Below are 27,068 nucleotides of genomic sequence, written 5' to 3'. Positions count from 1 at the left end.
AGAGTGAACGTTCAAAGACTATTTCCTCGGGTGGATGGAGCTATTACAAGGGGGCATAACTATAGGGTTCGTGGTGGGAGATATAGGAAGGATATCAGAGGTAGGTTCTTTACGCAGAGAGTGGTTGGGGTGTGGAATGGACTGCCTGCAGTGATAGTGGAGTCAGACACTTTAGGAACATTTAAGCGGTTATTGGATAGGCACATGGAGCACACCAGGATGATAGGGAGTGGGATAGCTTGATCTTGGTTTCAGATAAAGCTCGGCACAACATCGTGGGCCGAAGGGCCTGTTCTGTGCTGTACTGTTCTATGTTCTATCCTTTCCACGTCCACCCTGTCAATACCCCGCAGAACCTTATATGATTCAATCAAATCGCCTCTTACTCTTCTGAACTCTAGTGAATACAGACCTAACCTCTCCAACATTTCCTAGTAACTTTTCCATTCCTGGAATTAGTCTCGTAAACCTTCTCTGAACTGCTTCGAACACATTCTTCCTTCAACATGGAGACCAATACTGTACATAATACTCCAGACGTGGTCTCAACAATGCCTTGTACAGCTGAGGCATAACCTCCCTGCTTTTCTGATCAATACCCCTCATATTCCAATAGCTTTCCTACTCACTTGCTGTACCTGTAGACTGGATAATTGAAATGTTGTAGGTGGATCTAAAGCATTGTAAGGACTCTGCTAACTAACACCCTTAAACGACCCACATGCAGACAGTATTGACACTGCTCTTTATGCCCCTCATTTTCTTTCCTTGACAGATCGTTTCCACCATCCCCACCACACATTGGACACCAGAGCCTTTTCGCTTCACTCCTCTAAGCCCTGACCCCACCTTCTGTCCCCCCCCCAATACTCCAGTTGAGACCAAATCAGTGTTTTAGAAAGGTTCGTCATAACCTTGCCTTTGAGCTGATATCCTATGCTCCTGTGTAGTATCTTGCAAAGACAGGCAATCATCAAGTAGATTAACGAATGAATGGTTTATTAAGGAAAATAACTATGTACAGAGAGTGATATAAAGGCTACCATAGTCCATCACTTCACACTCCTAACTGGCAAGGAAAACCCGTGCTCAGCGCCAGGATTCGCGCACTGTGGTCCGATTGGCTGAACAAGTCACATGACCTGCCAAGATCTTTTCCTTTAAAGGGACACACTACCACATCCCTCCTCCTTTAACTTCCCAATTAACACATTTAAATAATATTATACAACAAATAGATCTCAAATACAGTCCCTTATAAAGTAAATCAGTCCGGGGATGTCCTGATTGTTTGGGAGCATTGAATTCATTAACAGGTTCTCTGGCAGTAGAGGTAACTTCAGTTTGAACCTCAACAGGTGGACAATTGACGTGCGAAGATGCGTCAGTGCAGACAACTTCTCCAGTTCCCACTGGAACATTACTTGGCTCTTCCTCAGGGTAGCTTGGTGCTGCATTAATTTCATCCAGAACAATATCACTGACAAGCACGCGAGTGGCAGACTGCCCCATGGTTCTATATGGCAGGATGTGGCATCTGAAGATGCATTCACAAACTTTGACCACTTTTATGAAACCATTAATCTTCCTTCTGCATTGTATTCAGGATCTTGGAGTTATACGCCTAGCATTGACATCCATTGGTGTCTCTTGTCATTGCTTTCTGAGCATGTTTAGAGGCTTCCTGCCTTCCCAATGCTCATCCCTCCCCGCCCCCTTCGTGGACAGGACATCTTTTCTGCCTTTAACCTCTTTCATGAAGACCTGCAGTGCAGCATTTGAAAGTCTTGTTTTGCATGCTCTCCAATGGTCAGCCATTGTTGAATGTTGCACATCACTATTCTGAATGGTCTCAGCACTTCCAAAAGCCAACGAGCATCTGTAAGAAAGTTTATTTATTTATTAGTCACAAATAAGGCTTACATTAACACTGCAATGAAGTTACTGTGAAATTCTCCTAGTCACCACACTCCAGCACCTGTTCGGGTCAATGCACCGAACCAGCACGTCTTGTAGGAGGAACTCGGAGGAAACCCACGGAGACATGGGGAGAACATGCAAACTCCATACAGACAGTGACCCAAGCCGGGAATCAAATCCAGGTCTCTGGTGCTGTGAGGCAGCAGTATTAACCACTATGCCACTGTGCTGGATCAGGCTAGTTTTAAGTAGTGCCTGAAGTAACCACATTGGACCCTTTATTGACGTCTGCAGCAAATGAAAAGTGCACACATTGGCGGAGGCAAACAGGAGTCATTAGCAGGCAGTGCAAAGTTGACATGCTGTCTACATTTGACTGAACGTCGATGGGTCAATCCTGCTGCCCAACATTCGGGGGCTAACAAAGCTAACCCTCATTAAAATGCATATTTGGACAACTGCAAGGTATATTAAATGTTAAAACAAAATAATTCATCCAATTAATTATAGAATAAAGTCATTTGGGTGTACCTTTTGGAGCAGTGTATTGATTTTCAAAAATGCTTTTCCTGAGATAATCCTAAGTGCTGTGGGTCCAATTTAAACAGGAAACATTGGGTGGGACTTTGCAGCCCACTTGCCAGTGGGATCTTCCAGTCCCGCTGAGTTTTGGCTGGTTGTCGAATATCTCGTGGCAGACCCCGCCCCAAAAGGGCTGGAAAATCCCAGCCATCATCCAATTGAATTTCATGTTTGTTAGATTGTCTTTTTGTAGGGTCTAAAATTCCAATTATTTAGGCGTTAGGGATAGTACAACTCTCATATTTATGAATATTCATGAACTGGGATGTAAGACAATCATATTTGTTCTTTCATCCCACAGTGCTTCAAATAATTTGTTACAATCTTTGCCTTGGGAAGAATGTAACAAATATGTCCATAATCGCAAAATTATAAACAAAGAAATAACTGATGCATGTAAAAATAGTACAGCAATTATCATGGGGGATTTTAATCTACATATCAATTGGTCAAACCAGGTCGGTAAAGGCAGCCTTGAGGAGCAGTTCATAGAATGTATCCGCGATAGCTTCCTTGAACAGTATGTAATGGAACCGACAAGGGAGCAAGCTATCCTAGATCTGGTCCTGTGTTAATGAGACAGGAATAATTAATGATCTTGCAGTTAGGGATCCTCTTGGAAGAAGCGATCACAGTATGGTTGAATTTAAAATACAGACGGAGCGTGAGAAGGTAAAATCCAATACCAGTGTCTTGTGCTTAAACAAAGGAGACTATAAAGGGATGAGGGAGGTGTTGGCTGAGGGAGACTGGGAGCAAAAACTTTACAGTGGGACAATTGAGGAACAGTGGAGGACTTTCAAAGCGATCTTTCACAGTGCTGAGCAAAAGTATATACCAGTGATAAGGAAGGACTGTAGAAAAAGAGATAATCAGCCATGGATATTTAAGGAAATAAAGGAAGGTATCAAATTGAAAGAAAATGCATACAAGGTGGCAAAGATTAGTGGGAACCCAGAGGATTGGGAAATCTTTAAAGGTCAGCAGAAAGCCATGAAAAAAGCTATAAAGAAAGGTAAGATGGATTATGAGAGTAAACTAGCTCAGAATATAAAAACAGATAGCAAAAGTTTCTACAAATATGTAAAACGAAAAAGAGTGGCGAAAGTTAACATTGGTCCTTTAGAGGACGAGAAGGGGGTTGTAATAACTGGAAATGAGAAAATGGCTGAGGCATTGAACAGGTATTTTGTGTCGGTCTTCACAGTGGAAGACACAAATAACATGTCAAAAATTGATGACAGGAAGGCTATGGCAGGTGAGAACCGAGAAACTATCATTATCACGAAAGAGGTAGTGTTGAGCAAGTTAATGGGGCTAAAGGTAGACAAGTCTCCTGACCCTGATGGAATGCATCCCAGGGTACTAAAAGAGATGGCGGGAGAAATAGCAAATGCACTAGTGTTAATTTACCAAAATTCGCTGGACTCTGGGGTGGTTCCCGCGGATTGGAACAGCAAATGTGACGCCACTGTTTAAAAAAGGAGGTAGACAAAAGGCAGGTAACTATAGGCCGGTTAGCTTAACTTCTGTAGTAGGGAAAATGCTTGAATCTATCATCAAGGAACTGTCACTTAGAAAGGCATGGGTTGAGCTGAGATAGTCAGCATTGTTTCATTAAGGGAAGGATGTGTCTGACTAATGTAGTAGAATTGTTTGAGGAAATAACAAGGAGGATTGATGAGGGTAGTGCAGTGGGTATTGTCTACATGGATTTCAGTACGGCATTTGACAATAACCCCATGGCAGACTGGTCAGGAAAGTGAGATCTCCTGGGGTACAGGGGAAAGTGGCAGATTGGATCAAAAATTGACTCAGTGACAGGAAACAAAGGGTAATGGTCGATTGATATTTTTGTGAAAGGAAAAGATTTTTCAGTGGTGTTTAACAGGGCTCAGTGTCGTTTGTTATATATATAATTTATGATTTAGACTTAAATGTGGGAAGCATGATTGGGAAATTTGCAGACGACACAAAAATTAGCAGTGTAGTTGATAGTGAAGAGGGTAGTTCTTGACTCCAGGATGATATCAATGGTTTGGTTGAGTGGGCGGTGAAGAGGCAAATGGAATTCAATCTGAAAAAGTGTGAGGTCATGAATTTGTGGAGGACAAACAAAGCAAAGGAATACCTAATAAATGGAAAGATATTGAGAGGAGTTGAGAAAGTGAGAGACCTTGGAGTGCGTGTCCCACATGTCCTCGAAGGTGGCAGGATAGGTTGATAAGGTGGTCAAGAAAGCATATGGAATGGTTTATTTTATTGGGTGAGGTATTAAGTACAAAAGCAGGGATGTAATGATGGAACTGTATAGCACAGTGGTTGGGCCACAGTTGGAATTTTGAGTAACTTCTGGGCACCACATTACAGGTAAGTGCATAATTACTCTGGAAAGAGTGCAGGGGAGATTTACAAGAATGCTGCCAGGGCTAAATTGCAGCTGTGAGGAGAGATCAGCTGGACTAGGACTGTTTTCCTTAGAATAGAGGATGACCTGATTGAGATGTACAAAATTATGAAGGGTCCAGACAAGGTGGACAGGAAGGACTTGTTTCCCCTAGCTGCGGGGCCAATTACCAGGGAACATAAGTTTAAGGAGATTGGTAAAAGTAAAGTTTATTTATTAGTCACAAGTAAGGCTTACATTGACACTGCAATGAAGTTACTGTGAAAATCCCCTAGTCGCCACACTCCGGCACCTGATTGGGTACACTGAGGGAGAATTTAGCACGGCCAATGCACCTAACCAGCACGTCTTTCTGACTGTGGGAGGAAACCGGAGCACCCGGAGGAAACCCACGCAGACACGGGGAGAACATGCAAACTCCACAGTGACCCAAGCTGGGAATTGAACCCGGGTCCCTGGCACTGTGAAGCAGCAGTGCTAGCCACTGTGCCACTATGCCTCCCCAACAGAAGTAGAAGGATTAGAGGAAAACATTTTCGTCCAAAGGATTGTGGGTGTCTGAAATTCACTGCCTAAGTTGGTGGTTGAGACTGAAACATTCAACTCATTTAAAGGGTACCTGGATCTGCATCTGAAGTGCTGTAAACTGCAAGGCTACGGACCAACTGCTGGAAAATGGGATTAAAACGAACGGCTCAGAATGGCCCAAACGCACCTCTCAGCTGTAGGAATATTTTACTTCCACCTCCTTCAATTTGGTCTACTGCATTCGCTGCTCCCAATGTGAGCTCCTCTACACTGGAGAGACTAAATGCAGACTGGGTGACTGCTTTGCAGAAGACCTTTGCTCAGTTCACAAACATGACCACAATCTTCCCGTTGCTTGTCAACTCAGCATCTTGCTCCCATGCCTTCATGTCCACCCTTGGTCTGCTGCAATGCTCCAGTGATACCCAATTCAAACTGGAAGAACAACACCTCATCTTCCAATTAGACATGTTACACCTTCTTAAACAATTGCAGTCCACCCAGTGTAGGTTCAGAAAGGAGTCCCAGGATTTTGACTCAGTGACAGTGAAAGATGATACAGTTCCAAGTCAGGATGGTGCACATTTTGGTAAAGAACTCTCAGGTGGTGGTGTTCCCATGCATTTGTAGCCCTTGTCCCTCTAGATGGTAGAGGCCGTGGTTTTCAAATGTGCTGTCAAAGGAGCCTTGGTAAGTGGTTGCAATGCATCTTGTTGACAGTATACACGGCAATCTCTGTGTGTTGGTTGTGGAGGGAGTGATTGTTTAAGCTGATGGATGAGGTGCCTCTCAAGCGGGCTGCTTTGTCCTGGAATGTGTCAAGTTTTTGATTGTTGTTGGAACCATACTCATCCAAGTCTACCATCATCCTGACTTGGGCCTTTTTAGCTGCTGACCTGCTCCTGTAGCCACAATATTTATATATTTTTTATTCATTCATGGGATGTGGGCGTCGCTGGTTGGTCAACATTTATTGTCCATCCCTAGTTGCCCTTGAGCTGAGTAGCTTGCTAGGACATTTCAGAGGGGCAGTTGAAAGTCAACCACATTGCTGTGTCTCTCGAGTCACATGTCGGCCAGACCAGGTAAGGATGGCAGATTTCTTTCCCTAAAGGTGTTAGTTCCCTAAAGAGTCCTAGACCAAAACCCAAGTTACATTAGAAAGCCAGACTAGATCCCAACAATTTTTCTATTTTGGCATAAACATGAGGAAAGGATACTTCCTTCCCTGAATTATTGCACTGATAAAGTAGTATAGTAAAACAAACTTTATTTAATTGCAGTTTAAATACAACAAATGAAGCAACTTAACTATTAACAATTGAACAATATTTTAAAAATGAAAAGGAAACCACTTTAATTTCAAACTTATCTCTTTTTCAGTTCCAGGTGAGGAACATTCCTCTTATAGGCTTAAATGCCACTTTAAATATAGTTAGAATTTTCTCGTCAGCTCATTCTTAAATTGTTTTTAAACTGTGCAACCCAGATTCCACATGAGGGGACATATCCTTTCAGTAACTACCCTGTCAAACCCCCTCAGGTTCTTGAATGTTTCAATAAGATCACTTTTCATTCTTCTAATCTAAGAACACCTTCACCCCAGGAATCAGCCTAGTGAACCTTTTTTGAACTGCTTCAAATGCAAGTATATCCCTCCTGAAGTAAGAAGACCAAAACTCGACACAATACTCTAACTCGGGTCTCACAAACAGTTCTAGCAAGACTTCCTTAAAAAGTTTAAAGTTAATTTATTAGTCACAAGTAAGGCTTACATTAACACTGCAATGAAGTTACTGTGAAATTCCCCTGGTCACCAGCACCTGTTTGGGTCAATGCACCTAACCAGCACGTCTTTCAGACTGTGGGGGGAAACCCACGCAGACACAGAGAGAATGTGCAAACTCTACACAGATAGTGACCCAAGCCGGGAATTGAACCCGGGTCCCTGGCGCTGTGAGGCAGCAGTGCTAACCACTGTGCCACAGTGCCGACCTTACTCTTGTACTCCATCTCCCTTGCAATAATAGCCAAAATTTAATTTGTTTTTCTAATTACTTGCTGTACATGCATGCTAACCTCTTGTGATACGTGTACTTTAGCTATCATTTTCCTTTTAAAATACTTGTAGAAACTTTTGCTCTCTGACCCCATATTTCTTGCTAGTTTTTTCTCGTACACTAACCTCCCCCTACTTTTTTTTGGCCATGTTGTTCTGGTTTCTAAAATGTTCCCAATCTTCTGGCTTACAACTAATCTTCACAACATTGTTTATTTTTTTCATAATTTAGTAGTATCTTTAACTTCCTTACTTAGCCACAGATGAAGTATTCTTCTCATAGTCTTTCTTTTTTAATGGAATGTATCATCAAATTAATCAATCATACTCTTTAGAATACATTTCTTATTTTGAACTTAAGTATGAGCAAACTAATGTGGAAACTTTATGTTACTAACAACTAGAACCACAAAGAATCAGAGATTTATAGTTTCCTGAAAAATATGGTTCTCACTTTTACGAAATATGATAAATGTTCTTGCCAAAATGACTCATAGGTTAAGTGAGAAATGAGGCTTTTATGTGTACTCTTATGCAATTAATGATTGCATATAGTCCCCTTTGCAAGCATTTTTGCATGTTTTCTTCCATTTTAAGATGAGTATTCAAATGAAATTGTGCATTAATAAAAAAGAGCGGATTTCACACAATTAAAGTAATTATGAAATATCATGCTATAGTTCATACTAGAATTTCATCCTTTTTCCCTTTGTTTTCAAGGGTCATGTTGAAATACTAGTTGTTCCCGAGTCTAATACTCACAACTGAGTTGATACTGGTGTAAATGGGGACAAAGGACCACTTTAGTTACCTGTAGATGAGGTTTAGGAGTTCAAGTACCCCAGGCATCAAACTTAAGTACGAGGGTTCAGGTGTCCTGGTTCCTCACTACCTCCCTCCCAGTCCCCCAACCCCGCCGCTACCACGGAGGAAAGAATTCATCCTTGTTGAAACTTACTGTCATTCTATGGACAGCTTGTGGTTTAACTGCGTAACAAAAGTGAAGTGGCATCATTTGCCTCCTTCTTTGATGGAACAAGCCTCTGTCATATTTGATTTTAAATGCACTTAGTTTCTTTTATTCATTCATGGGATGTGGGCATCGCTGACTGGGCCAGCATTTGTTGCTCATATCAGAAGACATTTAAGAGTCAACCACATTGCTGTGGATCTGGAGTCACATGTAGGCCAGACCAGGTAAGGATGGCAGTTTTCCTTCCCTAAAGGACATTAGTGAACCAAATGGGTTCCTTATTAGGGAGCAGTTTGAAATTAAACATAAAGTACACAAATGTACACATATTGTACATATACAGCAAAATACTGACTGGAAATCAGAAATAAAAACAGAAAAGGAAATAAATACTTTGCATGCCAAATATCTTTTGGGAAGATTGAAGAAGTTAATGTGTAGATTTAATTTCTTTGTCAGATCTTCTGGGTGTAATTCCGATAAGTTAACTTGCTTGTTTTCTCCACAGATGGCACAGTGGTTAGCACTGCTGCCTGTTTTCCTTCCCTAAAGGACATTAGTGAACCAAATGGGTTTTTACAATGACCATGATTTCATGGTCATCATTAGACTTTTAATTCCAGATTTATTTCATTGAATTCAAATTTCACCATCTGCTGTGGTGGGATTCAAACCAGGGATCCCAGAACATTACCCTGGGTCTCTGGTTACTAGTCCAGTAACAATACCACTCTGGCACCAGCTCCTCCTCTTCATATTGATGGCCAGCGACCAGGATAAGCTTAATAAAGGAGTTATCAGCACTTTATATTTAGTCTAATTTAAATCGTAGATCTGTAATGCTCTTGAACTAGTTTTAACTACCAGTATTGTAGGATCAGTAAACAATGTTTTGGAATGGTCATGTCTGTAACACTCCTATTGTGACGTAACAATGGTGAACAGCAGATGCCACGGGTGGTATTTAATGGAGGCGTCAGGGGTCTCGTCATGTATCCCTCAGCATGAAGTGGTTGAAGCTGATATCACTGATACATTTAATGAGAGGCTTTCCTCTTCCCATCATGCCTTCATATCATTCTATTCCTTGCACCCCCTCTGGATATCATGGGGATGATTTTACAGCTTTGCGCGACCTGAGTCCGGAAATCCCACCAAAGGTCATCGGACCTTCCCATTGTCCGCCCTTTGCCCTCTCCGATTCCCATGGCGGGCGAGGCAGTGGAATTCCAGCGCAAGTCTCTCATTAAATGCATCAATAATATCAACTTCAACAACTATGAGGCACCAACTCCACATTCTCCCCAATTCCTGAATAAAGTAGTTTCTCCTAAATTCTTTATTTGGCTTATTAGTGGTTATCATATATCCAACCCCTTATTAGGGAGCAGTTTGAAATTAAACATAAAGTACACAAATATACACATATTGTACACATACAGCAAAATACTGACTGGAAATCAGAAAGAAAAACAGAAAAGGAAATAAATACTTTGCATGCCAAATATCTTTTGGGAAGATTGAAGAAGTTAATGTGTAGATTTAATTCCTTTGTCAGATCTTCTGGGTGTAATTCCGATAAGTTAACTTGCTTGTTTTCTCCACAGATGGCACAGTGGTTAGCACTGCTGCCTCACAGCTCCAGGGACCCGGGTTCAATTCTGGCCTCGGGTCACTCTCTGTGTGGAGTTTGCACATTCCCCCCATGTCTGCGTGGGTTTCCTCCAAGTGCTCCGGTTTCCTCCCACAGTCCAAAGATGTGCGGGTTAATTTGATTGCCCATGCTAAATTGACCCTAGTGTCAGGGGGATTAGCAGGGTAAATGCATGGGGTTACGGAATAGGGCCTGGGTGGAATTGTGATCGGTGCAGACATGATGGGCCGAATGGCCTCCTTCTGCACTGTCGGGATTCTATGGAGATGTTGCCTAAACTGCTGCGTGTTTCCGCAGTTTCATATAGAAATTGCTTTCCTAAATATTAAACTATTTATTTTTCAAAACTCAAGGGGAATTGTGCAGTGTTACGGGTTATTTTGAATGAATACTCGGTTATGATATCGGAACAAAGACATCTTGCCATTAGTAAATCTCAACCCTTGGAAGCCAACGCAAGCAGAAAAGTTTTAAATGCCATCAAAATGTTTCAGAACTGCTGAACTTGTGTGGTTTTTATGCTGAAAATGCCAATGAGTCAGGAGATAAACAGATGTGGCTCTTTGTTGAAGGCAGCGGAATCCAACACAGCAGTGATACTACCAACTGAAATGGAAATAAACATTTCAGGTGGTGTCACTTCATCACATAGGAACATAGGACTGAGGAGCAGCAGGAGGCCATTCGGCCCTTTGAGCCTCAGCCTGCCCCACCATTCAGAAAGACTTGGCTGTGGTCTGGTCTCAACACCACTTTTCTGTCTGCCCCCCCGCCCCCCCCAAAAAATCTGACTAACTCAGCCTTGAATAAATTTGATGACTCAGCCTCCATTGCTTTATGGAGGGAGAGAATTCTTCTGAGAGAAAAAAAGATTCTCCTTATTAAAGGGAGATCTCCTGTTCTTAAACTATGCCCCTCTTTGTGATTTTTATTAATGACTTAGAGGAGGGGGCTGAAGGGTGGATCAGTAAATTTGCTGATGACACCAAGATTGGTGGAGTAGTGGATGAGGTGGAGGGCTGTTGTAGGCTGCAAAGAGACATAGATAGGATGCAAAGCTGGGCTGAAAAATGGCAAATGGAGTTTAACCCTGATAAATGTGAGGTGATTCATTTTGGTAGGACTAATTTAAATGTGGATTACAGGGTCAAAGGTAGGGTTCTGAAGACTGTGGAGGAACAGAGAGATCTTGGGGTCCATATTCACAGATCTCTAAAGGTTGCCACTCAAGTGGATAGAGCTGTGAAGAAGGCCTATATTGTGTTAGCTTTTATTAACAGGAGGTTGGAGTTTAAGAGCCGTGGGGTTATGCTGCAACTGTACAGGACCTTGGTGAGACCACATTTGGAATATTGTGTGCAGTTCTGGTCACCTCACTATAAGAAGGATGTGGAAGCGCTGGAAAGAGTGCAGAGGAGATTTACCAGGATGTTGCCTGGTTTGGAGGGTAGGTCTTATGAGGAAAGGTTGAGGGAGCTAGGGATGTTCTCTCTGGAGCGGAGGAGGCTGTGGGGAGACTTAATAGAGGTTTATAAAATGATGAAGGGGATAGATAGAGTGAACGTTCAAAGACTATTTCCTCGGGTGGATGGAGCTATTACAAGGGGGCATAACTATAGGGTTCGTGGTGGGAGATATAGGAAGGACATCAGAGATAGGTTCTTTACGCAGAGAGTGGTTGGGGTGTGGAATGGACTGCCTGCAGTGATAGTGGAGTCAGACACTTTAGGAACATTTAAGCGGTTATTGGATAGGCACATGGAGCACACCAGGATGATAGGGAGTGGGATAGCTTGATCTTGGTTTCAGATAAAGCTCGGCACAACATCGTGGGCCGAAGGGCCTGTTCTGTGCTGTACTGTTCTATGTTCTATGTAGTTCTAGTCTCCCCCAGAAGTGGAAAATTCCTCCCAAGGCTCTTCAGAATCTTGAATATTTCAGAACGTTCACCTCTCATTCTGCTAAACTCCAATGGGTATAGGCCCAACCTGTTCAACCTTTCTTCATAAGGTAAGTCCTCCTTCACCAGAATGAGTTGAATGAAGATTGAGGTGTGGCACGGTGGCACAGTGGTTAGCACTGCTGTTTCACAGAGACAGGGACCCGGGTTTGATTCCCGGCTTGGCTCACTATCTGTGTGGAGTTTGCACGTTCTTCCCGTGTCTGCGTGGGTTTCCTCCGGGTGCTCCGGTTTCCTCCCACAGTTTGAGAGACGTGCTGGTTAGGTACATTGACCCGAACAGGCACCGTACTGTGGTGACTAGGGGAATTTCACAGTAACTTCAATGCAATATTAATGTAAGCCTTACTTGTGACTAATAAATAAGCTTTACTTTATTCTCTGAAATGCTCCTAATGCAACTACACCTTCTTTTCAAATAAGGAATCCAATAGTGTAGTCAGTACTCCAGATGACCAAGGCCTTGCTTTTATTATTCATTCAGTGGATGTGGGTGTCACTGGCTAGGTCAGCATTTATTGCCCATCCTGTACTACTGTACAACTGCGGTAAGATTCCCTTGCAATAAACACCAACATTCAATTTGCCTTCCTAATCACTTGCTGTATCTGCATACTAACCTTTTGTGAGTTTTACAACTCTCATAATTCTAAATAATACTCTCATAATAATATATAATAATGTAGAAAACACTGATGAAGATGCAGAATTCTACTTCTCTGGATAGCTTGGAGGAGATGGGGTTGTTCTCCTTGGAGGAGAGAAGATTAAGAGGAGGTTTGATAGAGGTGTTCAAAATCATGAGGCGTCATGAGGAGAGAAACTGCTCCCATTGGCAGAACACCCCAGAACCAGAGGTCACTGATTAAAGCTCTTGGTAAAAGAAGAAATGACATGAGGAAAATCCTGCATATGCAGCGAGTGATTAGATGTGGAATTTGGTTCGCACTGCTGCTTCACAGCGCCAGGAACCGGCTTCGATTCCCGGCTTGGGTCACTGTCTGTGTGGAGTTTGCACGTTCTTCCTGTGTCTGCGTGGGTTTCCTCTGGTTTCCTCCCACATTCTGAAAGACGTGCTGGTTCGGGTGCATTGACCTGAACAGGCGTTGGACTGTGGTGACTCGGGGAATTTCACGTAACTTCATTGCAGTGTTAATGTAAGCCTTACTTGTGACTAATAAATAAACTTTACTTTACTTTCACTTACTGCCTGAGCGTGGGGTGAAGGGAGGTTCAGTTGAGGCCTTCAAAAGAAAATTGGATCATTATCTGAAGCAAAGAAATAATTGCAGAGTTACGGGGAAAAGGCAGAGGAGTTGCTCTTGCAGAAAGCCGGACAGATTCGACGGACTGAATGGCCTCTTTCTGTGCTGTAAGTAATCTATGATTCTATGATACCCAGATTCAAAACCTTGCTGTACTCTTTATGCCATTCAGCATTTAATCAACTTCAGTCTTATTTCATTCCTCTGGAATCTATGATCAACATTATATGTTGGTGCCTCTCTTATTTGCGTGGTGTAATACAATATGGGGGTGACATTCTCTGCACAACCCGCCATGTGTTTCGCGGTGGCCGAGGTAGCCCGCCATTGATCAGCGGTGGAAACCTCCGGTCCCCTCATTGTCAACGGGGTTTTTCGTTGAATGTCCCCTTTGCCACTGGGAAGCCTGCGGTGGGGTTTGCCAGCCTGCCAGTGTGAACTGCCAGAAAATTCCAGCTAACTGATTATGGTAGTAAAGGTATGCGGGTAAAATACAATTAGATGTCAGGCTTTAGATGAAATAGTTTGTTATCAGTTTATTTGCCTGGTCCAGTTTACAGTTTATTTGGATAAAAGCAAATTACTGCGGCACGGTGGCACAGTGGTTAGCACTGCTGCCTCACAGCGCCAGGGACCTGAGTTCAATTCTGGCCTCGGGTCACTGTCTGTGTGGAGTTTGCACGTTCTCCCCGTGTCTGTGTGGGTTTCTTCCGGGTGCTCTGCTTTCCTCCCACATTCTGAAAGACATGCATTGACCTGAACAGGTGCTGGACTGTGGCGACTCGGGGAATTTCATAGTAACTTCATTGCAGTGTTAATGTAAGCCTTACTTGTGACTAATAAATAAACTTTAAAAAAAGGATGCTGGAATCTGAAACTGAAAAGAGAAAACGCCGGAAAATCTCAGCAGGTCTGGCAGCATCTGTAAGGAGAGAAAAGAGCTGACGTTTCGAGTCCAGACGACCCTTTGTCAAAGCTGGAAACTCTTCCTTTCTTTCATTGCACTCAACGGGACACTGGAGCCACTTGCAAACACAATGAGCGCAATATAAAAAAAAGCACAGCAATGATCTTTACAATATAAAACAGTTTATTTGGGTTGGGTTTTTCCACCTAAAGTAACAAGTTACACCCCTTTCCTGAAGAAAAAGACACAAGTATTTGTGTGGAAATAGGTAGCAAAGTGGCAGGTTTGAAAAGCCAGTCCCAGCTTTTGGAGATTTGTGGCTGCAAATGTTGGCACCGTTGGTGGAGAGATGAAAGGGAGAGATGGGAAAAGGGGACCTGAGATATACAGTATAATATCTTAAACTGTGAATGGTCGTGTGAGAATGACACTAATTCATAATGCTTATTTGGAGAGCCAATGCGGACACGAAGGGCTGAATGGGTCCCCTTCTGCACCGTACTTCTAGAATAAATGGAGAGAAATTGTTTGCAGTGGCAGGAAGGTTAGCAACCAGGGGGCACAGATTTAAGTTATGAGAACCAATGAATGAGTTACAATGATCTAGAATGCACTGGATGAAAAGATGGCAGAAGTAACTTGAATGGTAATTTTAAAGTAATTTGCTGAAGAGCTGGCCGAGTGAGTAATGACCAAACCACTTCTTCCTGTGCTGTACAATTCAGTGATTCAATGCTACAATTCTACATTGAACATCTCAGATTCTGAATGTTGCAGTGTACAATTAGATAATCTGTTTTTCTTTAAATATCTGATCATGCTTTAATTTGTAGTTTTCATGGAGTTTCCTTGTTGTAAAGAAACTGCCCTAGTACTAAACTTTCACTATATCTAAATTGGGCGGCACGGTGGCACAGTAGTTAGCACTACTGGCTCACAACACCAGGAACCTAAGTTCAATTCCTTGCTTGGGTCACTGTTTGTGTGAAGTTTGCACGTTCTCCCCGTGTCTGCGTGGGTTTCCTCCGGGTGCTCTGGTTTCCTCCCACAGTCTGAAAGATGTGTTGGTTAGGTGCGTTGAGCCGAACAGGCCCCGGAGTGTGGCGACTAGGGGAATTTCACTGTTACTTCATTGCAGTGTTAATGTAAGCCTGACTTGTGACGAATAATAAATACACTTTCAGAAGCCCTTGTTTTATCTGAAAACTGAGCAAATCTGTAATTCACTGCCCCGATAGACAGCAAAACAAAACATTTTTTTAACTTAGCTAGTTTGCCACAGGATATGAACTGGTTGTTTATGGAGTGAGGACTACAGGACTTGGCTGTTATCTGATCGAAGTGGCAAACGCAACACTTCCTGTGTACTTAATATTAATGAGGAGCATTGCTGCTAGCTTGCTTCGCACTGCGAACGGATGAGATGAAACTAGAGGTGAAAAATAATGATAAGCTCTGCAGAAGGCTGGGTAACAAAGCAAAAAGGAAATATGTGTGTCAGCAAGTAGAAATCTGAAATGACTTTACTTTCAAATACAAAAAATCACTTCACTTGATTGGCAAATCAAAAAATGTGTTGAGTCAAAAAGTCAGAGAGGTTTATAGCACAGAAAAAGGCCTTTCAGCACATTGTGTCTGTGCTGGTCAGAGACAAACCACCCAACTTTGCTAATCCCATTTTCCAGCACTTGGCCTTGTAAGCCTTGGCATAGCAAACATCTAAATACTTCTTAAATATTATGAGGGTCTCTGCCTCCATCATCCTTTCAGGAGCGAGTTCCAGACTCCCACCACCCTCCGGGTGAAAAAGTTTTTCCTCATATCCCCTCTATACCTACTGCCCCTTACCTTAATTCTAAGCCCCCTGGTCATTGATTCCTCCACCAAAGGGAAAAGTTTTTTCCTGTCAACTCTATATATGCTCCTCATCATTTTATACATCTCAATCAAATCCCCCCCCTCAGTCTTCTCTGCTCCAAGGAAAACAACCCCAGTCTATCCAATCTCTCTTCATAACTAAAACTCTCCAGGCCAGGCAACATCCTGGTAAATCTCCTTTGCACCCTTTCCAGTACTATCACATCCTTCCTATAATGTGGATTCAAGAACTACACACAGTACTTTAGCTGTGACCTAACCAACATTTCATTTGTTCCAGCATAACCTCCCTGCTCTTAAACTCTATGCCTTGGCTTATAAAGGCAAGTATACCATATGTCTTCCTAACCACTTTATCCATCTATCCTGCTACTTCAAGGGACCAGTATACATGCATACCAAGGTCCCTCAGATCCTCAGTGCTTCCCAGAGTTCTGCCATTCATCATGTTTGTCCTGCCCAAGTGCATCACCTCACTCTTACCCAGACTGAATTCCATTTGCCCAGTGATCAGCCCATCTGACCAGCTAGTCTATATCCTCCTGTAATCTAAGGCTATCCTCCTCACTATTTACCACCCTTACAATTTTCGTATTATGCACGGACTTACTGATCAACCCTCCTACATTCCAATATAAATCATTTATATAAACCACAAACAGCAAGAGCCCCAACACCGATCCCTGTGGGATTCCACTGGACACAGTCTTTCAGTCTGAAAAACACCCCTTGAAAATCACCTTCTGCTTCCTGCCACTCAGCCAATTCTGGATCCAATTTGCTAAGTTTCCTTGGAACCCACGGGTTCTTACCTTCGCTATCAGTCTCCCATGTGGGAGCTTGTCAAAAGCCTTGCTGAAGTCTAATTAGACTACATCAAATGCATTTCCCCTATCTCTCACACCTGGTCACCTCTTCCAAAAATTCAATCAAGGTGGTCAGACATGACTTTGCCTTACCAAACTGATGCTGACTGTTCTTGATTAATCCCTTCCTCTCCAAGTACCCATAGCCATATCTTTTGTTTGGAGCAAGTGAGAGAAGTTGAGGGAGAAATTGTTCAGTGAGAGTAATCCCTACTTTCAGTAATCCCTATGTTTACGTTCCATTCCCCTTGCAATAAACAACACCATTCAATTTGCCTTCCTAATCATTTGCTGTCCCTGCATACTATCTCTTGTGATTCATGTACCGGATAGCCGGATCCTTCTGTATCTCAGAGTTATGCAAGTTATGCAGGTGGAGGGGAGTAGGAATGACTTGAGTCCCAGTGCTGAGGAGGGAGAAAAAAAAGCCTGCTCTTTCAGAAAATTCATACTCATTTAAATCAAGAAGGATCAGTCAATATGAAGTGACACGATCAATCTGGTGTCAAAAATGCAGAAAATTGAAGGTGAGGCAAGAGGGCAGTTTGTCATTTTACTTTTAAAAAATAAAAAAACTGCACATTCATCCTCATCCGCCAAAGGTACGGATGAATTACCTGATGCTTATCACTCGCTGATTTCCTGAGGAACCACAATCCTGAACAAGTTGAACAGGAAGTGAACTCTAAAATGGCAATGGAACTACAAGATATTTCTTCTGATGAAGTGAGGGAGGATGCCTTTGGTTATCGGGGGCCCAAGGGTCAGGGGTGTGGGATTGAAGGCCAAGTAACAGGTTTTTCTTCCAGAAACCTGGAAAGGAGGTGCAGCCTAGGACAGCTTACATATGGTGGTTCACAGAGTCCACAAGGCTGCAAAAGGCACGTGCATCTTGGAAGCTGTGAACCAACATAACCTGCGGTTGTATGGGATTGCTGCGTGCAACACCCTCCACTCCAGCTCCCTAAAGTTTAGTGGGAGGACTACGTGTAGAGTTTTCCACCGGGGACATCCGATGCTGGACAGCAGGCAACAAGGCATACCAGACATGGCTGGGCAGCAGGCAAGGGCAAGGAGGTGAAATGTATGTAGCAGCTCATACAGGCAACCCCTCCTCGCTGTGCATTCCCACGAAGCAACTCAGGCTGTTGTGCACCAGCACCCGACAGAGGGCCCGGGGCACATCAGAGCTGTGTGCGTGCCCTGATCAAAGCAAAAATGAAACTAAGACTGGATCACATGACACAGTGGTATTCCTTAAAGGCATATTCTAACACACCTGACCATCCCAACCTGGAATTCTCTATACCCACCCTGCTACAAGAGGTACTGGATGCTTATTTCCCATCCACCATGTGCAAATGGTAATGGATATAAAGGCCTGGGTCCTGGTTGATTTTTCTGGCATCTTCCTCAATTACCATCTCCTGAGGCTGCCAACTAGAAGTGGTAGTAGGTCCAAGGAAGCAGTAGAATTAGGTGTCAGGTCATCCACTGAGAGAAGGGAGTCTTATAGCAGCAACCTCTTCCTCCATTCAGGACCCCACTTATTTTCTGTTATAGGGCTCTGTCTGAGAATCTCAGAGTGGAGTTTATGGGTGGCAGACATGTTCGAAGGTCAAGGGTGGTTTAGATAAGAACAAACCTGAGTAAAAGCAACTTAATTCACGGCTAAAAGCAAGTGCACGGTGAGTACAGAGGTCTTTGCATGCATCTTCTAGCTGAGGATGCTGGAGCACTAAATATGCATAACTTCAACCTCCTGCATTAACAAGTAGTTTATTTATTAATCACAAGTAAGCTTACATTAACACTGCAGTGAAGTTGCTGTGAAATTCCCCTAGTCGCCACAGTTTGGCACCTGTTTGGGTCAATCTAACCAGCACGTCTTTCAGACTGTGGGAGGAAACCTGAGCATCCGGAGGAAATCCACGCAGACATGGGGAGAACGTGCAAACTCCACACAGACAGTGACCCAAGCTGGAAATCGAACCCAGGTCCCTGGAGCTGTGAAGCAGCAGTGCTAACCACTGCGCTACCGTGCCACCCGTCATCACTGTTCGTTATTATCACTCAGTAACAGAAAGGATAAAATGGATTAATATCTCGTATGGGTGGTAAATTTTCATATGAACCTATATTAATGGTTAGGCAATAATTACGTTTGTTTAATGCATATAGTCAGATAATTAAGATACATTCCACACAGGTTACAGTATTTAAGGATTAAGACAGAACGCTAAGGGAGCTTGCTAAAATGTCAATGCTGTTATAGAGTGGAAAAATATCGAACTTTTATTCACCCGTTGTACTGAATTTCTGATAGGTTACGGGTATATTGAAGGCATCGAAGAGGGACACATGGCAAATGGAAAACTGGGGCGAGTGGGTGTCTGGGGCAAACAGTCCTTATCACAAGTTTACTAGCAATCATCTGAAGAGCGAGAGAGGAAAAGGAAGAGAGATTGCATACCCTTACAAAGATAAAAGCTCTATGTTAACCTTCTGATGCTCATCTAAGTATACAATCATTTTTTGGTGTCATTGGAACTTTATCTGATCCAATCACTTGTGTTATTTACTCTGAATAGCAGATGATAAGAAACTACTATCATCACTGCATTATCGAGGGCAGACTTCAACCACCTTACATAACTTAGCATTAGTTACATAATTACTTCAAAGTTTTGGAAAAAAATTGAATAACTTTTAATCGATTTTAATGCCCCCCTCCCACACAAAATGACTGGGGGGTGGGGGGATAAAATGTTAACAATCTGAAACAGTAACCCCAACCCACTTATAATCCACTTGGTTTCAACATGATGGCGAGAATTTTTCAGCTACGCCCCCTGTTGCCAGTTCTCCCGCGAGCCATTGTAATCTCTGTTCACATCGGTGGGATGAGGAGATCTGACGCGTGAAGGGCTGGAACGTTCCGGCTGCTGAATGACCTTTCAGAGCTTTGGCCCAGCAAGAGTCTCCGAATAGGATGTTGGTCGTGTGTCCGACAACCTTTAGTGACAGCAGCTCTTGTGTGTCTACCCTCAACACCTACTCCCTCCACTGCGCCCCCCCCCCCGGCCCCGCCTCGCCCAACCCCCCCACCCCGCTCAGGTGTTTGCACAGGAAAGAGACAGAAGGCAGGGATATACTACCCAAGCATCAGCAAGAGATTTGCAGCTGGCTATCTGGGGAAGTAGTTACTGTGACATAAGGGTCATTTCAGTCCCATGAGGCTTAATCCTATCGTCTTCCTTTACTCTCTAAGCAGAATAGATTTAGGATGCCAAATGTTACACTCAAACAGAATGAATGAAAACAGTAATGTTTGTAGCTGCTGTGACTATGTGATGGCAATCACCGAAGTTCTGTGGTTGTTGATTCTGTAAGTTGGTTGGTATGAAGTAGCATTGTCAAAGCTGTGCAATTGAAGCCATCCCCTACGGACAAGCCCTCCGTATACACAGGATCTGCTCGGATGAGGAGGATCACAACAGACACCTCCAGACGCTGAAAGATGCCCTCATAAGACCATAAGACCATAAGACATAGGAGCGGAAGTAAGGCCATTCGGCCCATCGAGTCCACTCCACCATTCAATCATGGTTGATTTCAACTCCATTTACCCGCTCTCTCCCCATAGCCCTTAATTCCTCGAGAAATCAAGAATTTATCAATTTCTGTCTTGAAGACGCTCAACGTCTCGGCCTCCACAGCCCTCTGTGGCAATGAATTCCACAGACCCACCACTCTCTGGCTGAAGAAATTTCTCCTCATCTCTGTTCTAAAGTGACTCCCTTTTATTCTAAGGCTGTGCCCCCGCGTCCTAGTCTCCCCTGTTAATGGAAACAACTTCCCTACGTCCATCCTATCTAAGCCGTTCATTATCTTGTAAGTTTCTATCAGATCTCCCCTCAACCTCCTAAACTCCAATGAATATAATCCCACGATCCTCAGACGTTCATCGTATGTCAGGCCTACCATTCCTGGGATCATCCGTGTGAATCTCCGCTGGACCCGCTCCAGTGCCAGTATGTCCTTCCTGAGGTGTGGGGCCCAAAATTGCTCACAGTACTCCAAATGGGGCCTAACCAGTGCTTTATAAAGCCTCAGAAGTACATCCCTGCTTTTGTATTCCAAGCCTCTTGAGATAAATGACAACATTACATTTGCTTTCCTAATTACGGACTCAACCTGCAAGTTTACCTTTAGAGAATCCTGGACTAGGACTCCCAAGTCCCTTTGCACTTTAGCATTATGAATTTTGTCACCGTTTAGAAAATAGTCCATGCCTCTATTCTTTTTTCCAAAGTGTACGACCTCGCACTTGCCCACGTTGAATTTCATCAGCCACTTCTTGGACCACTCTCCTAAACTGTCTAAATCTTTCTGCAGCCTCCCCACCTCCTCAATACTACCTGCCCCTCCACCTATCTTTGTATCATCGGCAAACTTGGCCAGAATGCTCCCAGTCCCGTCATCTAGATCGTTAATATATAAAGAGAACAGCTGTGGCCCCAACACTGAACCCTGCGGGACACCACTTGTCACCGGTTGCCATTCTGAGAAAGAACCTTTTATCCCAACTCTCTGCCTTCTGTCTGACAGCCAATCGTCAATCCATGTTAGTACCTTGCCTCGAATACCATGGGCCCTTATTTTACTCAGCAGTCTCCCGTGAGGCACCTTGTCAAAGGCCTTTTGGAAGTCAAGATAGATAACATCCATTGGCTCTCCTTGGTCTAACCTATTTGTTATCTCTTCAAAGAACTCTAACAGGTTTGTCAGGCACGACCTCCCCTTACTAAATCCATGCTGACTTGTCTTAATCCGACCCTGTACTTCCAAGAATTTAGAAATCTCATCCTTAACGATGGATTCTAGAATTTTGCCAACAACTGAGGTTAGGCTAATTGGCCTATAATTTTCCATCTTTTTTCTTGTTCCCTTCTTGAACAGTGGGGTTACAACAGCGATTTTCCAATCCTCTGGGACTTTCCCTGACTCCAGTGACTTTTGAAAGATCATAACTAACGCCTCCACTATTTCTTCAGCTATCTCCTTTAGAACTCTAGGATGTAGCCCATCTGGGCCCGGAGATTTATCAATTTTCAGACCTTTTAGTTTCTCTAGCACTTTCTCCTTTGTGATGGCAACCATATTCAACTCTGCCCCCTGACTTTCCTGAATTGTTGGGATATTACTCATGTCTTCTACTGTGAAGACTGACGCAAAGTACTTATTAAGTTCCTCAGCTATTTCCTTGTCTCCCATCACTAGATTACCAGCGTCATTTTGGAGCGGCCCAATGTCTACTTTTGCCTCCCGTTTGTTTTTAATGTATTTAAAGAAACTTTTACTATCATTCCTAATGTTACTGGCTAGCCTACCTTCATATTTGATCCTCTCCTTCCTTATTTCTCTCTTTGTTATCCTCTGTTTGTTTTTATAGCCTTCCCAATCTTCTGACTTCCCACTACTCTTTGCCACATTACAGGCTCTCTCTTTTGCCTTGATGCATTCCCTGACTTCCTTTGTCAGCCATAAGAACAGGTTATAGCGCTCGACTCATTGATCAACAGTTCCGACGCGCCACAGCGAAAAACCGCACCGACCTCCTCAGAAGACAAACACGGGACACAGTGGACAGAGTACCCTTCGTCGTCCAGTACTTCCCCGGAGCGGAGAAGCTACGGCATCTCCTCCGGAGCCTTCAACATGTCATTGATGAAGACGAACATCTCGCCAAGGCCATCCCCACACCCCCACTTCTTGCCTTCAAACAACCGCACAACCTCAAACAGACCATTGTCCGCAGCCTTCAGGAGAACAGTGACCACGACACCACACAACCCTGCCACAGCAACCTCTGCAAGACGTGCCGGATCATCGACACAGATGCCATCATCTCACGTGAGAACACCATCCACCAGGTACACGGTACCTACTCTTGCAACTCGGCCAACGTTGTCTACCTGATACGCTGCAGGAAAGGATGTCCAGAGGTATGGTACATTGGGGAAACTATGCAGACGCTGCGACAACGGATGAATGAACACCGCTCGACAATCACCAGGCAAGACTGTTCGCTTCCTGTTGGGGAGCACTTCAGCGGTCACGGGCATTCGGCCTCTGATATTCGGGTAAGCGTTCTCCAAGGCGGCCTTCACGACACACGACAGCGCAGAGTCGTTGAGCAGAAACTGATTGCCAAGTTCCGCACACACGAGGATGGCCTCAACCGGGATATTGGGTTCATGTCACACTATTTGTAACCCCCACAGCTTGCCTGGACCTGCAAAGTTTCACTGGCTGTCTTGTCTGGAGACAATACACATCTTTTTAGCCTGTCTTGATGCTCTCTCCACTCACGTTCTTTGTATCTTAAAGACTTGATTAGCTGTAAGTATTCGCATTCCAACCATTATTCATGTAAATTGAGTCTGTGTCTTTATATGCCCTGTTTGTGAACAGAATTCCCGCTCACCTGAAGAAGGGGCTTGGAGCTCCAAAAGCTTGTGTGGCTTTTGCTACCAAATAAACCTGTTGGACTTTAACCTGGTGTTGTTAAACTTCTTACTCAATTTATTCCGTACAGATTTTGGGCATTGTGTAACCTTTAAGAAAGGGGTTGTCTAGATTGTTGATAGAACCCTATAGTGCAGAAAGAGGCCATTCGGCCCATCGAGTGTGCACTGACTGTCCGAAAGACCATTTTACCCAGGCCCACCTCCCACCCTATACCCTGTGGCTGAATGGCCTGCGGAGATTTAATTTTTAATATGCTGAAGGATCTTCAATCAAACAAACCTGATTTTTGGCCAAAGTTGTTTTTAAGTATGCTGGGATTTCCCGTGGCCAAGCTGGCCTGAAGGACACAAGATGTGGATATAGCAGCTTGATCCCAAACCAAAGAGCTGAAGAAGTTGGTTCCAGAAATGTTGGAGCCTTATATGGGCATTGGGAAGTCAGCTAGATGAGCAAGGCCGAAAAACATGCTGGAGTCTTGAGGGTCCAGATTCTCTGTGCTGGCTCCATTTGATTGACCTAATCAAACAATCCAATCGGGTTTCTGATCAATTCATTGGCTGGTTCGGGTTATAAGAATGCTAACACAAAGCGCTTGTGGGCAGTGTGAAAAACCCAGGGACCAAAGCTCACAGGAAGAAGACTGCAAGAAGAGAAAGCGATGCAGCATAATCCTGGCCAGGTTTCATGCAAGTGGAAATCAATCTTAAGTTAAATAAATTAGCAGATAGTGAGTACTTGTTTTAAGCATTGCAAGGATTGCAAGGGCGGCACGGTAGCACAGTGATTAGCACTGCTGCTTCACAGCTCCAGGGACCTGGGTTCGATTCCCGGCTTGGGTCACTGTCCGTGTGGAGTTTGCACATTCTCCTCGTGTCTGCGTGGGTTTCCTCTGGGTGCTCCGGTTTCCTCCCACAGTCCAAAGATGTGCGGGTTAGGTTGATTGGCCATGCTAAATTTTGCCCCTTAGTGTCCTGGGATGCGTGGATTAGCGGGTAAAATATGTAGGGATATGGGGGTGGGGCCTGGGTGGGATTGTGGTTGGTGCAGACTCGATGGGCCGAATGGCCTCTTTCTGTACTGTAGGGTTTCTATGATTGACTAGTGTCTAAGTAGCTACAAAATAAAGTTGTGTTTATCTGCTACTTTACCACAAAAACCCGACTGCATCGTTTGATTAGGCCAATCAAACACAGCCAGCACAGAGGCTCTGGATCCTTGGTGTTTGCTAGTAGAGGTTAAAACCCACAGGTTTGTACAACAACCCGATGGCTAATCCACTGAGCCGACACATCTTTGGACTGTGAGAGGAAACAGAAGCACCCAGTGGAAACTCACACAGACACAGAGAGAATGTGCAAACTCCGCACAGACTCAGGTTCCTGGCACAGAGAGCCAGCAGTGCCAACCACTGTGCTGTCGCATGTTCATGTAGTGGGCTGCCACATAGCTATCAAATCCTCTTAAGCAGATGGTTCTGCCTCTGTCAGCCTGCCAATGGGTTTCCCCTGTCTTCTGTTTCCCCTGTTGACTTGTGGTTACCTCCTTCCCCTCATCTTCCTGGGTGGCTTCCTCCTGTGCCCCTGTGAAGAGGTCTACTCAAAAGCAAGAATATGTAAACATAGTACAGTGGAACAGGGTTTCTCCTTGAAACTGGATGGATCAGGAACAGAAGATCAACCTTTATTTCCATTCAAGCACAGTGATCTTTTCCTGTTACTTCCAACTCTGCCTGCCAAAAGATGGATCCACCCCAATCTTTAGGTCCATAAGCCCAAAGTCACCTTTCCTTCCCAGCATGCCACACGTATTGCTTCACCTCAGATTACTCACCTACTACATCCCAAGAATATTTTGTGAGAAATCTACCTACTTTTCATTTAAATGAATCATACAAACAATGGGTGGGCCCTGGGCCCCACCCATCACACACTGCCTGGATTGTCCAGTCCCAACGATAGTCAATGGACTTTTATCTGGACCACGAAATCCCCCATGGCGGGACCAAACAGGATGGGGCCGGAAAATCCTGGCTAATATCTCCTGTCTCCCTGGGATGACTGTAATTTATCTATATACTGCACATGCATTATTTTAAAGTTGAGGTAACTCTCAGAGACATCTTAGAATCTCAAATAGGGCTTGAAGGTGACTTCATGTTTTAGAGCTGCAGGTAGCTTTGAGTTATAGCTAATGAAACTAAACGTTACATTTTTAGGAAGAGGAGTATTTGGCACAGTGGTTACACTGCTGCCTCACAGCACCTACACTGCTGCCTCACAGCACCTACACTGCTGCCTCACAGCACCTACACTGCTGCCTCACAGCACCTACACTGCTGCCTCACAGCACCTACACTGCTGCCTCACAGCACCTACACTGCTGCCTCACAGCACCTACACTGCTGCCTCACAGCACCTACACTGCTGCCTCACAGCACCTACACTGCTGCCTCACAGCACCTACACTGCTGCCTCACAGCACCTACACTGCTGCCTCACAGCACCTACACTGCTGCCTCACAGCACCTACACTGCTGCCTCACAGCACCTACACTGCTGCCTCACAGCACCTACACTGCTGCCTCACAGCACCTACACTGCTGCCTCACAGCACCTACACTGCTGCCTCACAGCACCAGGGACCCGGGTTCAAGGCCTCGGGTGACTGTCTGTGGGGAGCTTTCACATTCTCCCCGTGTCTGGGTGGGTTTCCTCCAGTTTCCTCCCACAGTCTAAAGATGTGCGGATAGGCTGATTGGCATGCTAAATTGACCCTAGTGTCAGGGGGATCATGATGGGACTAGGACCTGGGTGAGATAGTGGTTGATGCAGACTCGATGGGCCAAGTGGCCTCCTTCTGCACTGTAGGGATTCTATGATTCTATGAAAGCTAATTCTGCAAGCTGCCTCTCTCATGATGATGCTGGCAATACAGATAGAAAAGTGAATGTTCAGTTGTTCTGTTAGCTACTGGATGCTGTTAGTTTCCCATGATGGTAAAATGAGGTTTAGGAGTTATATCATCATCACAGGCCTGTTGTTAAAGCTCATTTTGTTTACCTTGTACTATCCTGGCAGTTAAATTATACAACTGTTATGGTCTTAGTGAGAACCAGCAATTTCTTTTTAAAGTAGAAGAAATCCGAAATTCCAGTTATTTACTAAAAGAATGAACCCACTAGATGCCATCATTTAAAACAGAAGAATTATTACTGTACAAGATCCAAACAAAGTACTATCTTAGATAATGTCCTATATTCTGGGACCCAAAGTCAACTTTGTTAAGCATGAATCAAAAGGCAAATTGCAATTGATTATAAACTATGAATTACTCTTTAACTGGTAAATATAACCAAGACAGGAATTGGTTCAGCATATACACCATCAATTTCATTCATTGTCCTTCAATACTGTGTTTTACGAAGAACTTCAGTTCTTCTAGGATGAGGCCTGATCCCCAGTCGACAGTAGCACACATCCAACCCTAGCTTGAAAGTCTTCACCAAAAGTGGCACGTCTGCAAAACCTCCTCAATC

The 27,068-nt window shown here is 44.0% G+C and overlaps 1 protein-coding gene across 1 annotated transcript in view; it reads right to left on the bottom strand.

Annotated features, from left to right (window-relative positions):
• Positions 1-984: 984 nt before the first annotated feature.
• LOC144506603 (E3 ubiquitin-protein ligase DZIP3-like) overlaps positions 985-27,068 on the bottom strand; it is a 143,337-nt gene continuing 117,253 nt past the window's right edge. Inside the window, exon 33 of the mRNA XM_078232952.1 lies at positions 985-1,879. Within this exon, the coding sequence (XP_078089078.1) occupies positions 1,755-1,879 (125 nt within the window). The 3' untranslated portion in view covers positions 985-1,754. The remainder of the gene's footprint in view (positions 1,880-27,068) is intronic.

The sequence above is a fragment of the Mustelus asterias genome, chromosome 17 (genome assembly GCF_964213995.1).
Source record: "Mustelus asterias chromosome 17, sMusAst1.hap1.1, whole genome shotgun sequence".
Lineage (NCBI taxonomy): Eukaryota > Metazoa > Chordata > Chondrichthyes > Carcharhiniformes > Triakidae > Mustelus > Mustelus asterias.
This window is presented reverse-complemented; position numbering and strand designations above follow the sequence as displayed.